The sequence below is a fragment of the Caretta caretta genome, chromosome 21 (genome assembly GCF_965140235.1).
Source record: "Caretta caretta isolate rCarCar2 chromosome 21, rCarCar1.hap1, whole genome shotgun sequence".
NCBI lineage: Eukaryota > Metazoa > Chordata > Testudines > Cheloniidae > Caretta > Caretta caretta.
In genome coordinates, this window is record NC_134226.1 from 1,567,339 (window position 1) to 1,588,063 (window position 20,725).

General features: G+C 40.1%; 1 protein-coding gene across 2 annotated transcripts in view; it reads right to left on the bottom strand.

Annotated features, from left to right (window-relative positions):
• MAGI3 (membrane associated guanylate kinase, WW and PDZ domain containing 3) overlaps positions 1-20,725 on the bottom strand; it is a 218,109-nt gene that overhangs the window by 56,679 nt on the left and 140,705 nt on the right. For both annotated transcript variants that reach the window (XM_048826998.2, XM_048827001.2), the window contains exons 8-9: positions 5,054-5,148; positions 2,947-3,141 (exon numbers count right to left, since the gene is read on the bottom strand). In XM_048826998.2, the coding sequence (XP_048682955.2) occupies positions 2,947-3,141; positions 5,054-5,148 (290 nt within the window). The remainder of the gene's footprint in view (positions 1-2,946; positions 3,142-5,053; positions 5,149-20,725) is intronic.

The window sequence follows — 20,725 nt, forward strand, 5'->3', positions numbered from 1 at the left end:
CACATCCTTAACACACTTTCCATCTATTTTACATGTTTAAGAAGGGCTGTGAGGTTCAGTCGTTAGAACGGAATCTATCCTTGTCTCTGCCACCGACTCAATGGGCGACTTAGGCCATATGACTCCACCTCTCTGTGACCCACATGTAAGATGAGAACAAAACCACTTAACAGGGGATTTGTAAAGCACATGGAGATCCTTGCAAAAATGGTGCGGCACGAGTGCAAAGGATTATTATAAAGTTTAATTTTTATTTTTATATTTTAATTTTAGGAAATATTTTGAATGATTCTAAGGATCTGGCATACAAACATAGCTGCTGGCAGTGGCACATCAGCAACTTCTGAAACTAGCCCTTAACTTATCACCCTTGCGACGGTCAGTTTGGACAGATGTTGGCTGAATGAGTGGGGTGGGTGTAGCAAAATGGCCCACTGCTCCCAAATCTGGGGAATCCAAAACTACCAGGCACTTCCACCAGTGACAGATAAAGGTACCCTGAACATGGTATGAGTTGCTCTGAATATATTGAATGAGGAGCCTGGGCCTGCGGTTGTGAGTCAGGATAACTATCTGTCCACGTAAAGTTACACTTATGGAAACAATGCGGATACAAGACAATACATTCCATCAGAGAGGCTTACGGAGAATACTTGGTGTCTGTGGTGGTCTAAAGTCCCTAAGGCTGATGATTACAAAGGACTGGCCAACAGATTGTAGAGACAACGATTCAAGAAAGAATGGTGAAGTGGTTTGGGCATGTTGTGCAGATGTCAAAACCTGTACTCTTAGATAATGACAGGTTTCAGAGTAGCAGCCGTGTTAGTCTGTATTTGCAAAAAGAAAAGGAGTACTTGTGGCACCTTAGAGACTAACCAATTTATTGAGCATAAGCTTTCGTGAGCTACAGCTCACTTCATCGGATGCATCGGATGAAGTGAGCTGTAGCTCACGAAAGCTTATGCTCAATTAAATTTGTTAGTCTCTAAGGTGCCACAAGTATTCCTTTTCTTTTTGTACTCTTAGAGAAGCCCTTGACTGCATACCACTTGATGGAAGAAGGAAAAGAGGAGGACAATAGATAACACATAAGAGAACCATTGAAAAGATGTCATTGTCATGGAAACGGATCACAATGGTGCAAGAAACATGGCACTAGTTGTACAGAAATGGAAACACTGGGTTGCCTCTTGTCACAAAGCACAGGAGCAACTAAACTAATCTAAACAATCCACTGCTCCAATGGAAGGCCAGTTACTTGGTGACTGGAGTTCCTCAAGCCTCTCTTGGCAAGCAAATGAGTTTCAAGCTAGATCATTAAGAAATCTAATCCAGGTTAGAAAACAAAATTACATACTGATACCAACGGAATAGTCACACAAATTATTCATCTTGTAGCAATAATCATTTGTTGAAAAGAACGGAAAACTCAAGAAAGTATCCATATGACTAAATGTGTTTAAAATGGTAAAAACTGTACACTAGACAAAATGAATAAATTTTATCGTATGTGGAAGCTAGACTTTCCAAGAATCCTAAAGAAGACTGTGGTGGTCTATAAAAATCAACATGTACGATGTAATCTGTACATGGCCTACATTAACAGAAATCTAACTGATACCGAATACCAGAGCAGTGATACTCACACCTCAGGGGTTTAGGAGCCACATTAACAATCAGCATTAACCACAAGAACACAGTAGCGTAAATTCATTATTTCATTTACTATAGTACTATAGTTTCATATTTAAACAGTATAATGGGGGAAATACATAGTTTTTATATATTATATATATTTATTCTCAGAGCAAAATGACTGACCAAGCATTTTATCAATTACAATTAGTTAATAAGATAGTAAAAACATTCTGATTGGTTAATAATTAAAGCAGTGTGTTTTAATATGTGCTGCAAAGAGCCAATTGCAGCTTGCGAGACTCAGTCTGAGTATCACTGTACTAGAGGCAGAATCACAATAGTTTAGTTGTGACTAGGCAACATACATACTAGACTGAGAAGTATACAAAACAGGCCAAATCATCGTAAGAAGCCAGTCCAATATAATGTTAAAACTATTTGAGAAAATCTCTTTACATACTTCTCTAGATTCAGTAACTATTTTAACAAAACTAATTGTCTTTGGAATATTATTACATTGCACACGGCCTCAGCATCAAAACCCTGGAAGCTAAGAAGACTCAAAAGAAAGAAACATTATAGAACAGTATAATTTCAACCTTTTAAATTCTCAGCCTACCAGCTCCAATTTTATTAGGAACAATTAACCACGATTGGCAGAGGAAACTAAGCTCACGAAACAAATACTGTAAAAAATAACTCACATTATAATTTATGCCATGACAACACCACACATAAGCAGCAAGGTTTAACATTCATACTACCATCACCTTGAGCTAGCTCATTAAGGACTACAATGTAATAAATATTTATTATCCAATTATCCCTCCTCTACTCTGTTTGTTATACTCATTTGTAGAGTCTTATCTTAAATTAGATCATAAGCTTTGGGGGAAATGGACTGCTACTTTCTACATGTGTTGCCCAGCACAATGGAGCTCCAAACAGGAAGTACTGACACAAACAAACAATAAAATGAACACGATAGGTTCAAGGAATCCTTCAAGTGGCCCATTGGTGGAGCTTGACAATAATCTTTTGTAACATGCAGCACAAGATTTGCAATAGACAGAACCACTGAACTCTCACAAATTTCCAAAACATGGATTTGTATTAACATATTACTTCTTTTCTAATTGAGGGTTTTAGACACTGCATAATATTTTCCCCACTCTGATAAACAACAGCTTCAGGTAAAAAGAACGTTTCAAAAAGAATGTCTGCAGGTGGAGTCATCTAATTCCCCATGGCCCATCAACTGCTTCCCTCTCTTTTGGCCAAGCTTGAAATGGAGAAATGCTACTTCACCTGGTGCAATTTTCCCATCCTGCGCAGCAGGTCCGTCTTTCAGCACATTCTTCACCTGGAGGAACTCATCAGGTCTGTCTCCACCAATGATTGTGAAACCAAATCCCATAGTGCTTTTCTTCAATGATGTCCGTAAGAGGGCTCCTGTAAGTTGGGTTGGATCTCTGGTGAAGAGTGACTTCTCTGGTTCTGCACCTAAAGAGAAGTCAACACATTTAGTCTGGATAAGAGAAGACTGAGGGGGGACATGATAACAGTTTTCAAGTATGTAAAAGGCTGTTACAAGGAGGAGGGAGAAAAATTGTTTTTCTTAACCTCTGAGAATAGGACAAGAAGCAATGGGCTTAAATTGCAGTAACGGAAGTTTAAGCTGGACATTGGGAAAAACTTCCTAACTGTCAGGATGGTTAAGCACCGGAATAAATTGCCTAGGGAGGTTGTGGAATCCCCATCGCTGGAGATTTTTTAAGAGCAGGTTAGACAAACACCTGTCAGGAATGGTCTAGATAATACTTAGTCCTGCCATGAGGCAGGGGACTGGACTAGATGATCTCTCAAGGTCCCTTCCAGTCCTATGATTCTATGATCTGTCATCATCAGCAATTCTGCTAAGAAATGACCCATAAGTAAGTCCAGATAGTTTAACAAGGTAAGAAAAAAGGGTGGTTGAAAATACCCAATTCACATGACTGTGAATACACATAAGGTTGCAAAACAGGATGGGGCAAGAGGAAATTTTTGAACATTTAACCAAAACCAACAACAACTTCTGAAATTATGGAAGAGTGGAAAACAGGCACCTTTTCACTGTAAAAATCAAATGACAGTTTTGAAAGGACTAAAGGTTGAAAGTAGGCATGGTTATAACCCACTGTGAGGGTTAGTGTCTGTACTCAGTTTGAAAAAAATTGGCTTTGATTTGACAATGTTAGGAGCATTTGAAAACTGTGTTGGAGCATGCATATTCCTTAGTAAGTGTTCAGGCATGCATTCAGATGTGTTGTGTGCATATACACCACAAGAGTGCATTAAAACAGCTTTATAATGCTTTACATGCACAAAGCACTTTACAAAGGGTAGTTAATCCCTGCAACACCACTGTGAAATAGGTCGCTAGGCCACTGATATTATCCACATTTAACTGATGGGCTAAGGGAACCGACAGGTGAAAAGACTTTCCCAGGCCATAAAGCAGAGCAGCAGCAGAGCTGGAACTAGAACTATCATGTCTCCATTCCCAGTTCCCTTGATTCTGTGCTCTAATCTCTTAACAAGGCCCAATTCAAAACTGGTAAGAGCCAGAAGCCTAACAGGGCAGTGCGGCTGCTTCACCCCCACCCTCTGACTGGCTCTCCCAACTCCCTTGCTGGCTAACCAAATGGAATGTTCAAGCTGCTGATGACTACCAGCATTAGAATGGTTTAAGCTGCTTAAGCAACTTTAAGGTCTTAGATCAGTTTCAACTGCAAAAAACATTCCAAACCCCCCACAATTTCTTTGGCGGGGGGGGAAGACTACAAATGGTCTGGCCAGGGGACAGGAAACACTAATATTGCCTTAAGGAATTAATTATACATACACACTCAGATATGAAGATGCATACTCAACTTGCAATAGTCAGACATTAGTTGAGCTTTGACCAACTGCAGCCTGTTAAGGCTATATGTGCATAGTTTACTAATGATGGTGACAGACACAAGCTGACCTAAGCTGACTGCTGTCTGCTACAGAACCAGTAACTTGTCCTGAAAAAGCTACAGAATTAAATACAATAAACTAAATTAAAGCAACACTTTCAAGGTTTCATAAACAAACATTCAAAATGCCAGAAATGTGAAAATTCTGATTAAAATTGTTCTTTTCAACTTAACTTCTGGACTCCCTATACTCCATAAACTAAAGCACGTTAATTTAGTCCAAGTTTTCATCTCAATAGAAGTCAGGAAAAAATGACTTATTTGGGATCACACTGAACATTTAACCTAATGGGAAAAACACAAAATGAAGATCTACTTGAAATAAAATACCCAGAAAACTTCTTTTTTGAGACTGCTCTTCATTCATAAAGATACTGCAGCTAATAGTGAAAAACAGCTACTGAAAGTACCTGGTTTTGAAGGGCCAACATCAGTCTGTCCTAGCTGTTTTTTTCTCTTGGCTTCCAATACTGGATTTTCAAACTGGGTTTTCTGGTTAATGTGACTGAAAATATACAAACACGTTAGAATTTCAGGGTAAAAAGCTTTATTCCAATTTCATGGGGAAACCAACTACAGGTGGTTTTAGTACAAATATTATTTTGCTTTATCTTAGATAAACACCAAGGAGCAATGAACGCTAAGATAATATTACAATCAATATGGATAACAGTGACTTTTTTATCCAGACACTTTGATTTACTTTTCAAAGCCATTGAGGCTTTTAGTGCCTGTAAGATGCTGATAGAAGCAAAGTGAATCATGTTCTGGCTCTTCAGGAGCCTTAATAATAATGTATTTCAGCAAAGAGACACGCTGTTCAGTAAATTCCATTCTCTTTTACAAAATTTGTGACTTGGCTCCATTTTAAAGTGACATGCAACGTTATTAGTGAAGAGTTCCAATCATCAAATCACAGAAAGTGGCTAAGCCATCATTCAAGGCTTCTTGAAAGTACAGGAGGTTTGTTTGTCTTTAGATAGGCTGAACCCATGCTCAAACCTGCTCATAAAGATGCAAGATTGGCATCCATTTTGTTCTCCATTAACTACGTGAACATTAAGCGCTCCACACAGTTAGAAGAAATGTATATGCAATCTCAGCACTGCATACCTGCCTTCCCCTTGTTTCAGTTGTGGATTGCAATTCTTGAAAAGATGAAAAAGCTCAGAACTCAGATTTTGAGGAATATGGTTATGGGGTATATAATTTCATTAAGAGTGCTTGATTAATATACTTCCTGTAATTCTAGTGAGGGAGGAATGGAGGTGTGACACTGCACCCCATATTCATCACAGTGATGATTTTTTATATATATATATATATGATATGATGACATAATTATGAATCTTTTTGTACAAGATGGGTCACATGATGTGTCATTGGAAAAGTTATGATTTGCCAAATATGATTATCCTATTTCTGTACATGTATCAATTTTGTATCTGAAGTTATGAATATTGACAATGTATTTGTATTTCAAATGTGCTTACTCTAGGTAAGACCCACAACTAGTCTTTCAGGTACAACAATGGTTCATCAACAAGGACAATGGACCATGGAAGAGCTTAGCCTTCCTGTGAACATTTCAGCCAGCCAATGAGTAATGGCTGCTATGACTCAGCAAGACATGCAAGGGCATGTGACCAGGCCACATGACACTGAACTCCATTTTGGTACCTGTATTTTTCCACAAACTAGGCTGGGAACTTAGCTTTGAAAAAAGGGCTCCAGCCATATGGAAAAACTATATAAGGTGGGGAGTGACATCATCTCAGGGCCTCACTCCCCACACAAGGGAACACCTGGAAACACCTGAGGAACAAAGACTGAACTGGGGTAAGTGCTGGTCACAGGCTAAAGGGATTTCTAGCCTGTGTATGGAAACTTGGTGGACTTCTTGTATCAGTCAGGGTGAGAAATTGCTAATTCAAATCCTATCTAGTATATCAGGCTTAGTTTGCAGTTTATTTATTTATTTGCTAGGTAATCTGTTTGCTGTTTGATCTGCTTGCTGTCATTATAATCACTTAACTTTTTGTAGTTAATAAACTTGTTTTATGTTAACCAGTGTGTCTTTAAGTGAAGTGTCTGGGAAAATCTCAGCTTGGTTAACACAGGCTTGTTGTGCATATCTTTCGCACATCAACGGGAAAGCGAACTGTATTAATGAGCTTGCACTGTACAGATCCCTGTGCAGTGCAAGATGGTATAATACTAAGTTTATCCTCCAGCGAGGGTGCAAGGCTGGGGAGCTAGGAAATTTGCTGTTTTGTTTTGTCTGTCCTTGAGGGGCTTAGGTAAAGCACTCAGGGAGCTCAGTTGGGTGTGTGATGCAATCTGCTGTCATGTTGGGTGATAACAAGGCCTGGAGAGGCTGGCTGAATCACCAGCAGAGCAGTGTGAGAGGGACCCACCCAGCTGAATGGTTAGGGGAGTCAGCGGTTTCACCTGCTTCCAGACTGTACCCTGGGAGTGACAACCCATCACAGGGGGGCATTCCATTAATTGTATTCTTGAAAAGAATCAAAACTTTTTTCCTAATTAAAATCTGTAATCATAAATTACGTGTTGAAAAATTATGAACTTTACTATTATGTTAAAGCAGACACTGCCAGGTAATGTAAACTGTAAAATCAGATGTTGCAAAAATAAGGGGCAGTCTTATTAAACAACTAAATTTTACTACTCATGAAAATGTTACACTGAAAAAAACAAATATTTTAAATGCCAACTTTCCTCTGTAGCACTGGAATGCACAAAGCTCGAGTTTGACTAGTGCAGGAGCCTAGAAAGTCAGACCAGTCTAATCTATCCAAAGCTGAAAGAAATGTAGTAAATAAACACCATAAAAATGAAAAACAAATGAGATTTTGTCTGGATTTTCAAAGGCGCATAAGGGATGCAAATTCAGTGGGATTTGGGCACCTAACTCCCTCAGACTCCTTTGAAAATCCTAGGCTTTATGTGCTTTCAGTTTTAATAAATTACAGTCCATATTGTCTTTGATTATGCACCAACGGCTCCCATATGCATTTATTAGGGGACAGAATGTGCCCTTTAGGACTTACTAAACAAGTACGTACTTACCCACTGAAGTCAATTGAATAGATTTTTTATTTAAATGTACTGATTCATGTTGACCAACATCAGAGCTGAATATGGGCTCTTCTTCACCTAGCCTAATTGCTATACTGTGGTTTTTGTCTACTGTGGTTTGCCAGAAAACAGTAAACTTATCTAACCTGTTTTGACACTCATTTCATCACAGTTTTTATGAGCAGGACATATGTTTTACCTTAAAGGCTTTATTTCATTAGGTAGTCATTATTACTTGCATTACCTATACTCCTCATATATTTCTGCAGAGGGAGTATCTAAATCCAATTACTTTCTTTAAAAAACAAACTAGAAAAAAAGGTGATTGAATCTTTATACAAGGTATAGCATAAAAAATAAAGTATACAGTAATACCATTAAAAAAAGCCATCGAAGATTTTATCCTCGAAGTCTCGACGCCCCCTGAGATATGGGTCAGTATTCTCATACAATTTTAAAAATGGTTAGTTGCAGCTGAGGGCAACTGCGCCTCAATTCCCCCTCTGTGGTCCTGCAAGGGACCTATCCTTAGGGTTTCAGCGCCACAGCTGTTGCCTCTCTTGAGCAGACACATCTCTCCCTCTCTCCTGGGTACTTCTGGGCTACATAGCTCCATGGCTACACTGCAAATTCCCCCGCAAAGTCATACTGACTAAGCCAACCAGCTTTCCTTTTCTCCTTAGAGAATTGCCACAACGCTCTTTCTAAGGAAACGCTTTTGCCTTAAGAATAAATGTATTACAGAGAGAACATTAACGACAATAAAAGAACCTACAAGCATGCAAATAAGCTTACTCGCGAGATCACCTTGACTCCAAGTGCTCTGGCCAATGAACAGTCCACAAGTTCATAACTCCATTTGCTCAGAACAAGAACACTCATGAACCTGAGAGTTACTCCTTTATGCAATTTGGGTCTTTTGACCCTGGAAATAGGTCATTTGTAGACAAAGATCACCTCCGCATGGAGAAGCTTCAAACGGGGTGGAAGTGGGCATTTGCATTCCCCCAGGAAACCTACTCAACTAACAAGTTAATACTTGTCCTAGCATTGTTTAAAAGAATGCTTCAAAGCTCATAACACTTCCCAAGGTTTACATTAGTCATGTCTCCTAGACAAATTACATACAATCCCACTCTAAAACAAACAGTTGCATTTTTAACACAATGAGCTTTTAAGATACTTAAATTTAATTCAATAAGGCTTATCCAAGATACTGCAGAAAATGGCCATAACTGTCAGTTACAATCTATAAAAAGTTCTCTGGATATACTGAAACACAGAGGTTGTGAGACTTGATTGAGGTCACACAATGAGGCAGTGGCAGAATTAGAACAGAACCCAGAAGTAACCCATCAGTCCCATTGCAGCAGATTTCCAATGCTAAACACACTGCGCATCCAGTCTTAAACAGACAATGTCTACACATTTTGTAAACAGTGCTTGGAAGATGAAATGACTGACTTCCTGCTAAATTTTTGTTCCAATGAAGCAAGGAAGAAGCAAATTAGCTCTCTTTTGATCCAATCTTATACTGGTAAGATCCAATCTTATACTGGTCCCGTGAGAGATATCATTGGAAAGGTTATGATTTACTGAATGCAATTATCCAGTTTGTATGCCTGTATCATTTCTGTATCTGAAGTTAGGAATATTGAATACGTATCTGTATTTCAAATGTGTTACTTTGGATGTCACCCCCAACCAGTGCTTCTCGTACAACAATGGAAAAGCCAGACAAGTCTAATGGGCCATCAGCAGAGACAATGGACTGTGAAAGATCTCAGTCTCCCCATGGATGCTGGAGACTGCCTAGGAGCAGTGGCTGCCACAGCCCTGCAGAGACATGGGTCTTGTCACCTGATATGAAACATTACCTGGGACTTCTTGTAACTTTCCACTGGAAGGGAAGGGGTGGGGGGGGGGGGGTCAAGTTTGAGAAGCAAAGGCTTCCCGCCTTATGTAAATCCTATTTAAGGGTGGGGAAGAAGGCAAAGGGGACTCCTCTCCATGGCCTGTCTGCCCAAGAAGAAAGACCGCTAAAGCCACCTGAAGGGAAGGTAGGGCTGGGAGTCCAGACCAAGACAGGGGTCCAGTCTGAATAGGGTGACCAGATGTCCAGTTTTTTGGAACTTTTTCTTATATAGATGCCTATTACTACCACCCACCCACCCCCGCCGGGTCCTGTTTTTTCACAGTTGCTATCTGGTCACCCTAAGTCTGAAAAGCAATAATTGGAACTCTAAACCACAGAAACTTTGTAACCTACCTAAAACAACATTTAGGGTGAGAATCTACATTTTGTAACCTGTTTCTTAAGAATATTGAGCTTAGCTTGCATATTTTGCTTTATTTGGTCAGTAATCTGCTTTGTTCTGTCTGTTCTCTCTTATATTCACTTAAAATTCACCTTTTGTAATTAATAAACGTATTGCTTGGTTATAATATAACCCAATTTATGTAATTTCTAACGGAGGGAAGGGGCAAGAAGTTGTGCATATCTCCCTCCACATTGAGGGAGGGGGCGAATTTCATAAAACCTTTGGGTTTGTACCCTTTAAAGGGAGTGGGCACCAGAGTTTTGGAGCAAGCCCCAAAGGCTAAATCTTTGCAGAGTGGATCTCAGTCTCTCTCTGTAGCTGGGTTTGGCCCTGCCTGTGTGCTTGGCTGGAAGAGGCTTGTAAGCCTAGCCCAGCAAGACCAGGTAAAGGGAACCCAGGCTGGCAGAACAGGCCGATTCAGTTAAACCCCAGCACATCAGGTGTCACCCCAAAGGGCCCAAACCCGTCAGAGGCTGTGCTTGGGAGCTAAGGAATGTACAGTGGCTGAGTGAGTTCTACTAAGATGAAAAGGTTTCAGAGAAGCAGCCGTGTTAGTCCTTATTCGCAAAAAGAAAAGGAGTACTTGTGGCACCTTAGAGACTAAAATTTGAGCGTGAGCTACCGCTCACTTCATCGGACGCATTCAGTGGAAAATACTGTATTTTCCACTGAATGCATCCAATGAAGTGAGCGGTAGCTCACGAAAGCTTATGCTCAAATGAATTTGTTAGTCTCTAAGGTGCCACAAGTACTCCTGTTCTTTTTACTAAGATGAAAGAAAATGGACTTCAGAGTAGTACACACATCACAGGTAACTTTACTTTGGAGGACCTCATTACGCACTGCAGCAATAGTGTTTTTCCAATTATGCTAATAGATCTTAGAGAACTCCTTCCATATACATTTTTCTTAAACCATAGCTTTTAATAGTTGCTCAAGAATCTAATTCATTTATGGAAGCTAGTGCAATGAAGCAGCATTATTTGGGCTGCTTGCTATGTGTGTTATTCAGAATGCAGATATATGTTTTAAATTTTCCAGCTACATGGAACTACTCCTATGCAATTCGTTTTTTGAAGGAAATCAGAATTTAGGAAGGAAATCACTTTGAACAGCTAAGATACAGGTGCAGCCATCTTCAAATAATTTCAAAGCAGCATCTGAAGAAGAGCATTGGCTCTTCAAGATTATCAATTTCTAATTTCGTAACTGAAGGATTACCTGAAAAATAGTAATGCAATACTTTTAATGTGAAAGTCTTGGAGGACTTTCTAACTGCATGAGAAACCCAGAAGCTCAACAGCCCACATCAAAAAACTCAGTTTAGCTTTCTGCTGGGTGTTTTTTTTTGTTTGTTTGTTTTTTGCTACAGTAAAACCTTTTAAAAAAGGCTTTCAATAAAAAAAAAAAAATAAAGACCAAACTTTCAGATTAGCTTTATAGAACAGAAATGTAACATATATTTTTGCCTCTGGGTATCTCTGAATGAGGCACAGCAGAGGAAAAACTGGGTTTTTAGATTTTTCTCAAGTATCATTTTTGACTAAATCCTTATAATCCCAATTTTTGCTCAGCTATTTTTTCCATAGTGAGTTGAATATTTCTGCTTAATACAATATGAACTCTGAAGGAAACTGAAGTTTTGCCCTGGGTTGTCTCTTGTAGTAAGGTTCTCAGGTGCAAAATGTCCCTCCTTTAGTCTCTTGTTTAGGCAGTCATCCAGTTTTTACGTAATTCTCTGGAGACTCCCTATCATGCCAGAAGAGGCAAGAGCAGTTATGTCGAGCGTGCATAGGAGAAGTGATCAACAAGGATTTATTGTCCAAGCAAAGGAATCTAATACTTCAGCTTCCTCCAAAACACAGAGCCTTATATTATTCCTTCACATGATAAAGACCATTGCAAACAGCACTGTCTTCATAAATTAGGATTAAGCACACAATAAAATATGTAACAGGTATGAGTATCTCTTGAATAAGGAATCTTTCTAAGAGTAAAGCAGTGTCTCTTCTACAGCATATCTGAATGAATGCACCATCCTGAATAAACGCCTATCAGCTTTTCATTGAAAAACATGAAGATGTCAAAAGACTACTTTTAACTCATTCCAGAAAACAGAACTACTGACCCATGCAGAATTACTAAAGCAAATGCTTCCGCCTCAGGGATTTGGAATATTATGGCTCATGAACACGTTTTATGAATCTACAAAACTCTGAAGTAGGAAGGTTGTGGGCCACCTTGGGCTTCCAGCAACTAGAATTCTATACAAATCATTGTATTATTAAGAAGGCCAGAAATCTGTACTACCAAATTTTTCTCCAAATTTTCTATCAAAATTATTTATTCTCAATTTTAGATTTTCATCCATGCTCCTTTACATATCAAAACCACTAAAGCCATTGGTGAGTATCACCATCAGTAACAATAAAGAAGATATCTGGTTTAACAAGTAACTGCTCTGCAGAGCAACTATTCAGGTACCAGACCTTTACCTCCATCAGTCAACTCACTGCAGATTACTGTGCTGGTGATGCAAAACTTCAACAGTCTGGGAACCAAGCCACAGTCTCCACAGTGCACCCATCTCTGCTCATCTGTACCCTGAGTACAGCCTGTATTTTGAAAATCTAATAAATTACTCAACCATAAAGTATGCCTGCCCTAGGAAATGTCTTACATCATCACAGTTCTTTGCTGTTAAAGATCACTGAGCACTTTCATGACTTTTTCCATTGGGGTAGAGCACTGTAGGAACTGTTGCAACTTGCTCTTGTATGTTCTGCTTTGGTTGGGACTGAATATCCCAGGGATTTGCACTAGGGAACAAGCCCTTTCCCTTTGGATACACTGGTATGAATATGGACAAAGTTACAGTGACTATAAGTCACTGCCATACAAGACTTGCTGTGTGCTGTGACTTGTACGTGCTTTTTGTTCAGCTCCATTTTAGCAAACATTCCCATCACAAGTGGCAATAATTGGCAGCCATACTGGTAATCTCTTAAGAGAGCCTAATGTAGTGTTCCTCCAACCTGGAGTACACCAAACTAATTCAGGAGGGTATGGAGCAGAGGAGAGGATCAGTGCAAGTGGGGCAAGCTGCAGGACCCAGATCTACCCCTCCATTGTGCTGCTGCAGATGCAAGGAATATCACACACCTCCCTACTTCCTCCTGTTGTGACTGTTAATACAGCAGGCTGTAGGAGCAGCTCACATTAGCAATCCAACAGAACAAGCTTCTCTTCTCTGTTCCCTTGGAATTCAGATCAACACTGACACCAGTTGATGCTGCCCAAGCACTCACTGCAAGCTTCAAGTTTAAATTTAATTTGTGTTTGGTTCTGAAATCTAAGCACAAATAATTTTGATAGTCTTCAAAAGAACACACACCAGACAATGAGAACAACTGGACCTCCTGCTAAATGAAACGTGGTGTTGAATGGGAAGAAAAATTCAGCATCCACAGCAAAATCTGTTAAAGTCTGTTTTTTACCAGTATTCTATTGGGAAAACATTTATCTCATTTGCCATAAATTCCACATTATGTCATGTATGCAGGAATCAGTTAACCAGTTGTGTTCTAACGGGAGGACACAGAAAAGAAAGGTACATAATGCAAAGCATCACAGTTCCAGTCAGCCCTGCAAAGCTGCAGCCACAAGAAACAAAACCGGGGGGTGGGGGAAGAATACAGGGTTGCTGGGTTAATCCAGCTCTCTGCAAGAAAGGGGGAATAAATGAAACCAATTTAAGAAGAATAAAAAGAACCAAGCCACAGTTCTGTGCTTTAAATATGAATCATCACACCTGTGGAGCCAGTTTTGAGAAGAAAAATAAAAGAAGGCTGAAGAGAGTTGGCAGGTACCAGGCTCTGGGAGAAAAAACAGCAACAGAATCCAGGGCAATCAGCCTAAAGAACATACTAAAATGCATCTGATGAAGTGAGCTGTAGCTCACAAAAGCTTATGCTCAAATAAATTGGTTAAACTCTAAGGTGCCACAAGTACTCCTTTTCTTTTTACTAAAATGACTCCAAGCTTGGAGATGTTGAACTGGATCCTCAACATCCTGTACAGAGACAGTGGGTGAGTGCAACAAAATGTAAAGAAATAAAATAAAATTGTACTATTGTGGCTGGGGGAGGAAATATAGCAATGACCATTTTGGAAAGCTCAGACAAACAGAGGGGGAGTGCGGTAGCAGTCATCTTGAAAGAGGCACAACAAGCAAGAAGAAAAGAGAAAATCTAGATGTTTGGGAAAAGAAAGAAATCCTCCAATAAAGATCTCTTCCCCTCCCCACCCAAAAACAAAAGAGTAATTTTCCTGGCAACAAACAAATTAACGGAGGCAGGTGGAGATGCACCAGTCACTGAGGCTGACCTAAAGGACCTGCTGTAAGAAATCAAAAAGATGAATAAGGAGAGGAGAGGAGAGGAGAGAAGAGTTCCAGGCTTACAATAAAAATACAAAAATGAAATTAATGGGAAAATATTAGATGTAGAAGCAGGATTAAATGACCAATTGGACAGCATTATTAATCTAACTGAAAAAATTGAAACAACTGGAAAAAAGAGGAACACACAGAATTAAAGCTGGAGGACATGGAAAACAGAATACAAGAATTACATAAGGATTAAATATATTCCAGAGGAGACTGAAGGGAAAAATCTGTTGGGCACACGGACAATAGTTTCCATGACATATTAAAACTGGGCAATATTTATCACATTCATATTTGGAGAGCTCACAGATCCCTTTCCCCCAGGCCTCCAGCAGGTTCCAGATTAAAAAACGTGATTGTCTTCTCTCTACCACTACCACAACAAGGATAAAATTCTCAGGGCAATGAGGGAGAGAGCTGACCCACTGACGATTCTTAACCAGCCCGTACAAATTTTCCCAGATCTGGTAACCTCAACCTTTAGAAAGTAAAGAGAACTATACCAGGTGACCACACTTCTTAGATAGAACAATGTACAATACAAATGAGGGTTCTCATTTAGACTGTCCTTTAAATGGAAGGACTGATGTGTCTAACTCAGATCCAAAAAAAGGGGAACAGATACTTACAAAAATGGAAATGGTTAAATCAGTTCCAGAACAATCTGAATGGGATCAAAGGCTTTCCCAGAAATCACTGGGAATCAGTGACATCATAGAGAACCTGAACAGCTCAAAAAGATACATTGTCAAGACAAAAAGACAGATTATGAGAGCAGAATAAACTGTCCAGATCCAGAACAACAAAATTAGTATATGTAATATTACAATAATAATGGATATTCTATCCATGTGGTTATAATGACAAAAGGAATATATGGAATGGAAGCTGGGCTGGGCAGCACCCAGGATAGTGTATGTGGATACAGCACGCCTAATAGGTATAACATTATAGTTAATGTTATACCCATTAGGCGTATAGGGGGGTTGCACATCTCACTGATTTTAGCAAAGGGTAATATACTGGGCGACAGCATAGAATCATAGAATATCAGGGTTGGAAGGGACCCCAGAAGGTCATCTAGTCCAACCCCCTGCTCGAAGCAGGACCAATTCCCAGTTAAATCATCCCAGCCAGGGCTTTGTCAAGCCTGACCTTAAAAACCTCTAAGGAAGGAGATTCTACCACCTCCCTAGGTAACGCATTCCAGTGTTTCACCACCCTCATAGTGAAAAAGTTTTTCCTAATATCCAATCTAAACCTACCCCACTGCAACTTGAGACCATTACTCCTTGTTCTGTCATCTGCTACCACTGAGAACGGTCTAGAGCCATCCTCTTTGGAACCCCCTTTCAGGTAGTTGAAAGCAGCTATCAAATCCCCCCTCATTCTTCTCTTCTGCAGGCTAAACAATCCCAGCTCCCTCAGCCTCTCCTCATAAGTCATGTGTTCTAGACCCCTAATCATTTTTGTTGCCCTTCGATGGACTCTCTCCAATTTATCCACATCCTTCTTGTAGTGTGGGGCCCAAAACTGGACACAGTACTCCAGATGAGGCCTCACCAATGTCGCATAGAGGGGAACGATCACGTCCCTCGATCTGCTCGCTATGCCCCTACTTATACATCCCAAAATGCCATTGGCCTTCTTGGCAACAAGGGCACACTGCTGACTCATATCCAGCTTCTCATCCACTGCCACCCCTAGGTCCTTTTCCGCAGAACTGCTGCCTAGCCATTCGGCCCCTAGTCTGTAGCGGTGCATTGGATTCTTCCGTCCTAAGTGCAGGACCCTGCACTTATCCTTATTGAACCTCATCAGATTTCTTTTGGCCCAATCCTCCAATTTGTCTAGGTCCCTCTGTATCCTATCCCTCCCCTTCAGCGTATCTACCACTCCTCCCAGTTTAGTATCATCCGCAAATTTGCTGAGAGTGCAATCTACACCATCCTCCAGATCATTTATGAAGATATTGAACAAAACCGGCCCCAGGACCGACCCCTGGGGCACTCCACTTGACACCGGCTGCCAACTAGACATGGAGCCATTGATCACCACCCGTTGAGCCCGACAATCTAGCCAGCTTTCTACCCACCTTATAGTGCAGACTTGATACTCATGGGAGAGTTTGTTAATGTCATGACTATTAAGGAGCTGAACAATCCAACAAAAGGAAAAGGGTATTCTGCTCACTGGAAGAGGATTTTCCTAGTATAATCTATTTGTTGGAAGCTCACTTGAAGAAAAATGAGAAATAATTGATTGCCTCTTGGACATAGCTACCATGTGTCTCTCCAGGGCAATCTAGTAGAAGAGGGTTGGCAACACTTGGCTAAACACTTCCCTTTTATTGTTTCAGTACAACTCATATATACAGAGGGCAGTTGTATTTTAACTAAGGGGTCCTTGAAAGGTAAATTTCTCACCTTAGCCAATGAATATGCTCCCAATCAAGGACAAGCTTCTTTTTTTGATCGTTTTTTTAATGGACTTGCGAAGTTTTAGGGAAGGGAATATTATTCTAGGCAGAGATTCTAATGAGGTGCTTAAATCCCACTTTGGATTGATCAAATGTACACAGAGGCAGAGGTGAAAGTAAGCCGGTCTGGGCCCGTAAACCGTGCTGGACCAGAACTGCTTCCCCAGGCCGGCGATTTAGAGGGCCCGGGACTCCCTGCAGCGGCCCGAGCCCCGGGACCTTTAAATCACCATCCGAGCCCTGCTGCTGGAGCCCTGGGGTAGTGGCGGCAGGGCTCGAGCGGTGATTTAAAGGGCCAGGGGTTCCAGCCACTGCAGGGAGCCTTGGGCCCTTTAAATTGCGGCCCGAACCCGGCTGCCTGGAGTGATTTAAAGGACCCAGGGCTTTAAAGGGCCCGCCTCTCCTGGTTGAGACCATGATCCTTTAAATTGCCCCTGAGCTCCCAGCCACCACTGCAGCTGGTAGCTCTGGGGGTGATTTAAAGGGCCCAAGGCTCCCAGGCACCGCTACCACAGCTGGAGCCCTGGGGCCTTTAAACCTTGGTTTAAAGGCTCGGGTATTTAAAGGGCCCACCTCTTCTGGTTGAGGCCACGCCCCGCCCCCACTCAGGACTCTGGTGTACTGGTAAGTCCTTTAAGTTACTTTCACCCCTGCACAGAAGGCATTCAGAAGAAGCAAGTGCAAATGTGTTGCATTATTTAGAAAAATGAGGATCTGACGGCTGACTGGTGGGAGATGAATCCAGGCATCAGGAACTTTAAACACTGTTCTGCTGCACATGGATCTTATCCCAGGATTGATATGATTTTTGTTTCTAGGGCCTTGACTAGTTCAGTCCAAAAAGCTAATCTGGGAGTTATAACTTGGTCTGATTATACCTCCGCATATATTAGATTAAAGATTAAGACTGGAATTTAATGGAAAAACGAAGGGCGTGGTCGTTGAATAGAGCTGTGTTTTATGACTCCCTTAGAATTCAAGAGCTGGAAGAAATGTTTCAGAAATATATAGAAGACAATGTTAAGGAAGGGACCAAATATAAGACTTCTCTGGTATGCTTGAAAGGGAGTAATGAAAGGGATCCTTGTAAAGAAAGCATCATACCTTAAAAAAATAAGAGCTCTTGAAGAAGAGAGTTTGATTAAAGAACTTTCTGTTTTGGTAGGCAGATGTAAAGCTACAGGATCTAAAAGAGTGTATAAGAAAATAATTGAGGTAAGAGGGAAGATTAACCTGTTACAACTGAGTGTGGCTGAGCAAACAAATACTCTGAAAAGGACAATAAAACTGATAGGCTTTTAGCCGGAAAGTTTAAAAAAAAGGAACAGGATAAGTCAGCCACCCTTCTGATTAGAAATAAAAAGGGAGATTCAATAACTGCCATCAAACAGATTGCTGGAATCTTTGCTAACTTTTCCAACACTTTGTACACTTCAGAACATCCAAATCCTGAATTTATAAATAGTAATGGAGAAGTGTGAGGCTACCTCAGCTCTGAGGAGGATGTGGCAGCTTGACAGGTAAATTGCTGCAGAGGAAGTTGAAAATGTAATTAAGAAATTAAAATCTAATAAACCTCCAGGTCCCAATATGTTTTCTTGTGAGTATTACAAAGCTCCACAAGCAAGCATCGGTCCCTATTTTAACTGAAGATTGGAGGGGAACGAGATTCCAGATTCAGGGAAAGCAGCAAAAATTGTGGTCATTCCTAAACAAAGAAAAGATCTTAGCAACTGGGCATCATACCGTTCTATTTCTTTAATTAATATGACTGTTAAAATCTATGCCAAGGTGCTAGCAAACAGACTGAGTGTCATCTTGCCCAAATGTGTTCACCTGGGGTGAGTTTATTGCTGGCAGGCATCTATCTGGTAATGTCAGAAGAACTCTGCATTTCATCTATAGTGTTAATTTTAGCAATTCTTTTGTTGGATGTTGAGAAACCACTGACCTTTGTAGTGGGAGAACCTCAGGCAGATTTTGGTAAGGTTTAGTTTTGGAAACCAGTTTTCTACTCGTATACTTCAATCCCCTCCTTTTAATTTGTCTAGGGGTACAAGACAGGGTTGCCCCCCGTTGCTTGTTCTGTCAATGTAGTCATTTGCAATATATGTGAGAAACAGCCCCTTGGTTAAAGGCATCAAAATGTTTAAAACAGAAAGTAGTGTTATATGCTGACAATATCTTGTTATATTTGCAGGATCTACAAGTGTAATTAAAAATTACACAACAATTGATGTTGGAATTTGAGCCGTTATCAGGCATCAAAATAAACTATGATAAATCTGGAATTTTAGAAATTAATATTCCCTAAAGGGCCGAAACAAACTGTTGTCAGCTACATAAATTTAAATGGGTAAAGGAATCTTTAAACTTTTTAGGAATAAATATTGTAGAGAAACAAACATCTTTTTAAAGCAAATTACCTTCCACTGTGGCAGAAAATAATAAAAGATTTGGAGAAATGGAACAAATATGAAATTTCTTGGCTAGATAGTGTAGCCTCAGTAAGATGAATGTCCTCCCCAAGTTACTATTTTTTGTTTCAGTGCATCCCCCTACTGTTATCCCCGTCATGCCACTAAAAACAGAGCAAGATGCACTATTAAAATTCATATGGGAACACAAAAGACAAAGGGTGAGTTCTGAAGTTCTGAGTAAGTCTAAAAAGAAAAGGAGTACTTGTGGCACCTTGTGGCCACAAGTATTCCTTTTCTTTTTGCGAATACAGACTAGCACGGCTGTTACTCTGAAACCCGAGTAAGTCTACAAAGTCTAGTGAACGACCGTTCCCTAATTTGGCTTATTATTATTATGCATCACAATTAAAAGATACGATCAACCGGGTTAACAACAGACCATCCAAACACTGGGTAAAGCTCAAATAAGACTGTAGCCAAAATACAGTTATTTATAGTAATTGTTGGGTTAAAAATAAATTTAGCTCACCAAAAATAAAAGCCACCCATTCATCCAGCCCACCTTAGCTTTTTAAAATTCCTGTCGCCAAGCCCTCTCCCTCAGTTATTTTCATTAATAATCACGAATTTATCCCTAGGAAATATCAAAGTGATTATTCATTCTGGGTAAGGGCTGACATTCCTCAGTTTGGACAGTTGATCCTGGATCCTGATTTAAGATCATACCAAGAGATATGTAATAAAGTAAATAATAGAAAGATCCTGTATTTTCAGTATTTACAAGTCAAACACCTTATTGTGAAATCTGGATATAAGACGGCTCTATCTAGATCTTTAAGCATATCTGAGGAGTTGACCCAGGAGCAAGCTGGAACAAGAGATTTAATTTCTAAGATGTCTACAATTTTGATTGACAAAGATATTGATAGGAAACAACCCAGCTGAAAAAATAGGAGAGAGAGCTGGACAAAGAAATTGATCTAGATTAATGGGTCTCTATATGGGAAAGTGGATATATATTTTCAATTTGTGTAGCTCACAAAGAAAATTTTTACAAATTACTGAATAGTTGGTATTTGACTCAGGTTAGGATTCACTGTATTTTTGCTACTAGGGAGGCACTCTGTTTGGAGGGGTTGCAGGGATAGGGGAACATACATGCACATGTGGTGGTTGTGTCCATAAATTCGATGGTTTGCAGAGGAAATTATTAAAGAGATTAACTTTATAAGAAAAAGGCCAGCTTTCCAGAGATCCCCTGACCTGCTTACTTAATGCTCCCATAAAGGATCTACATTTTAAACAGACTTTATATT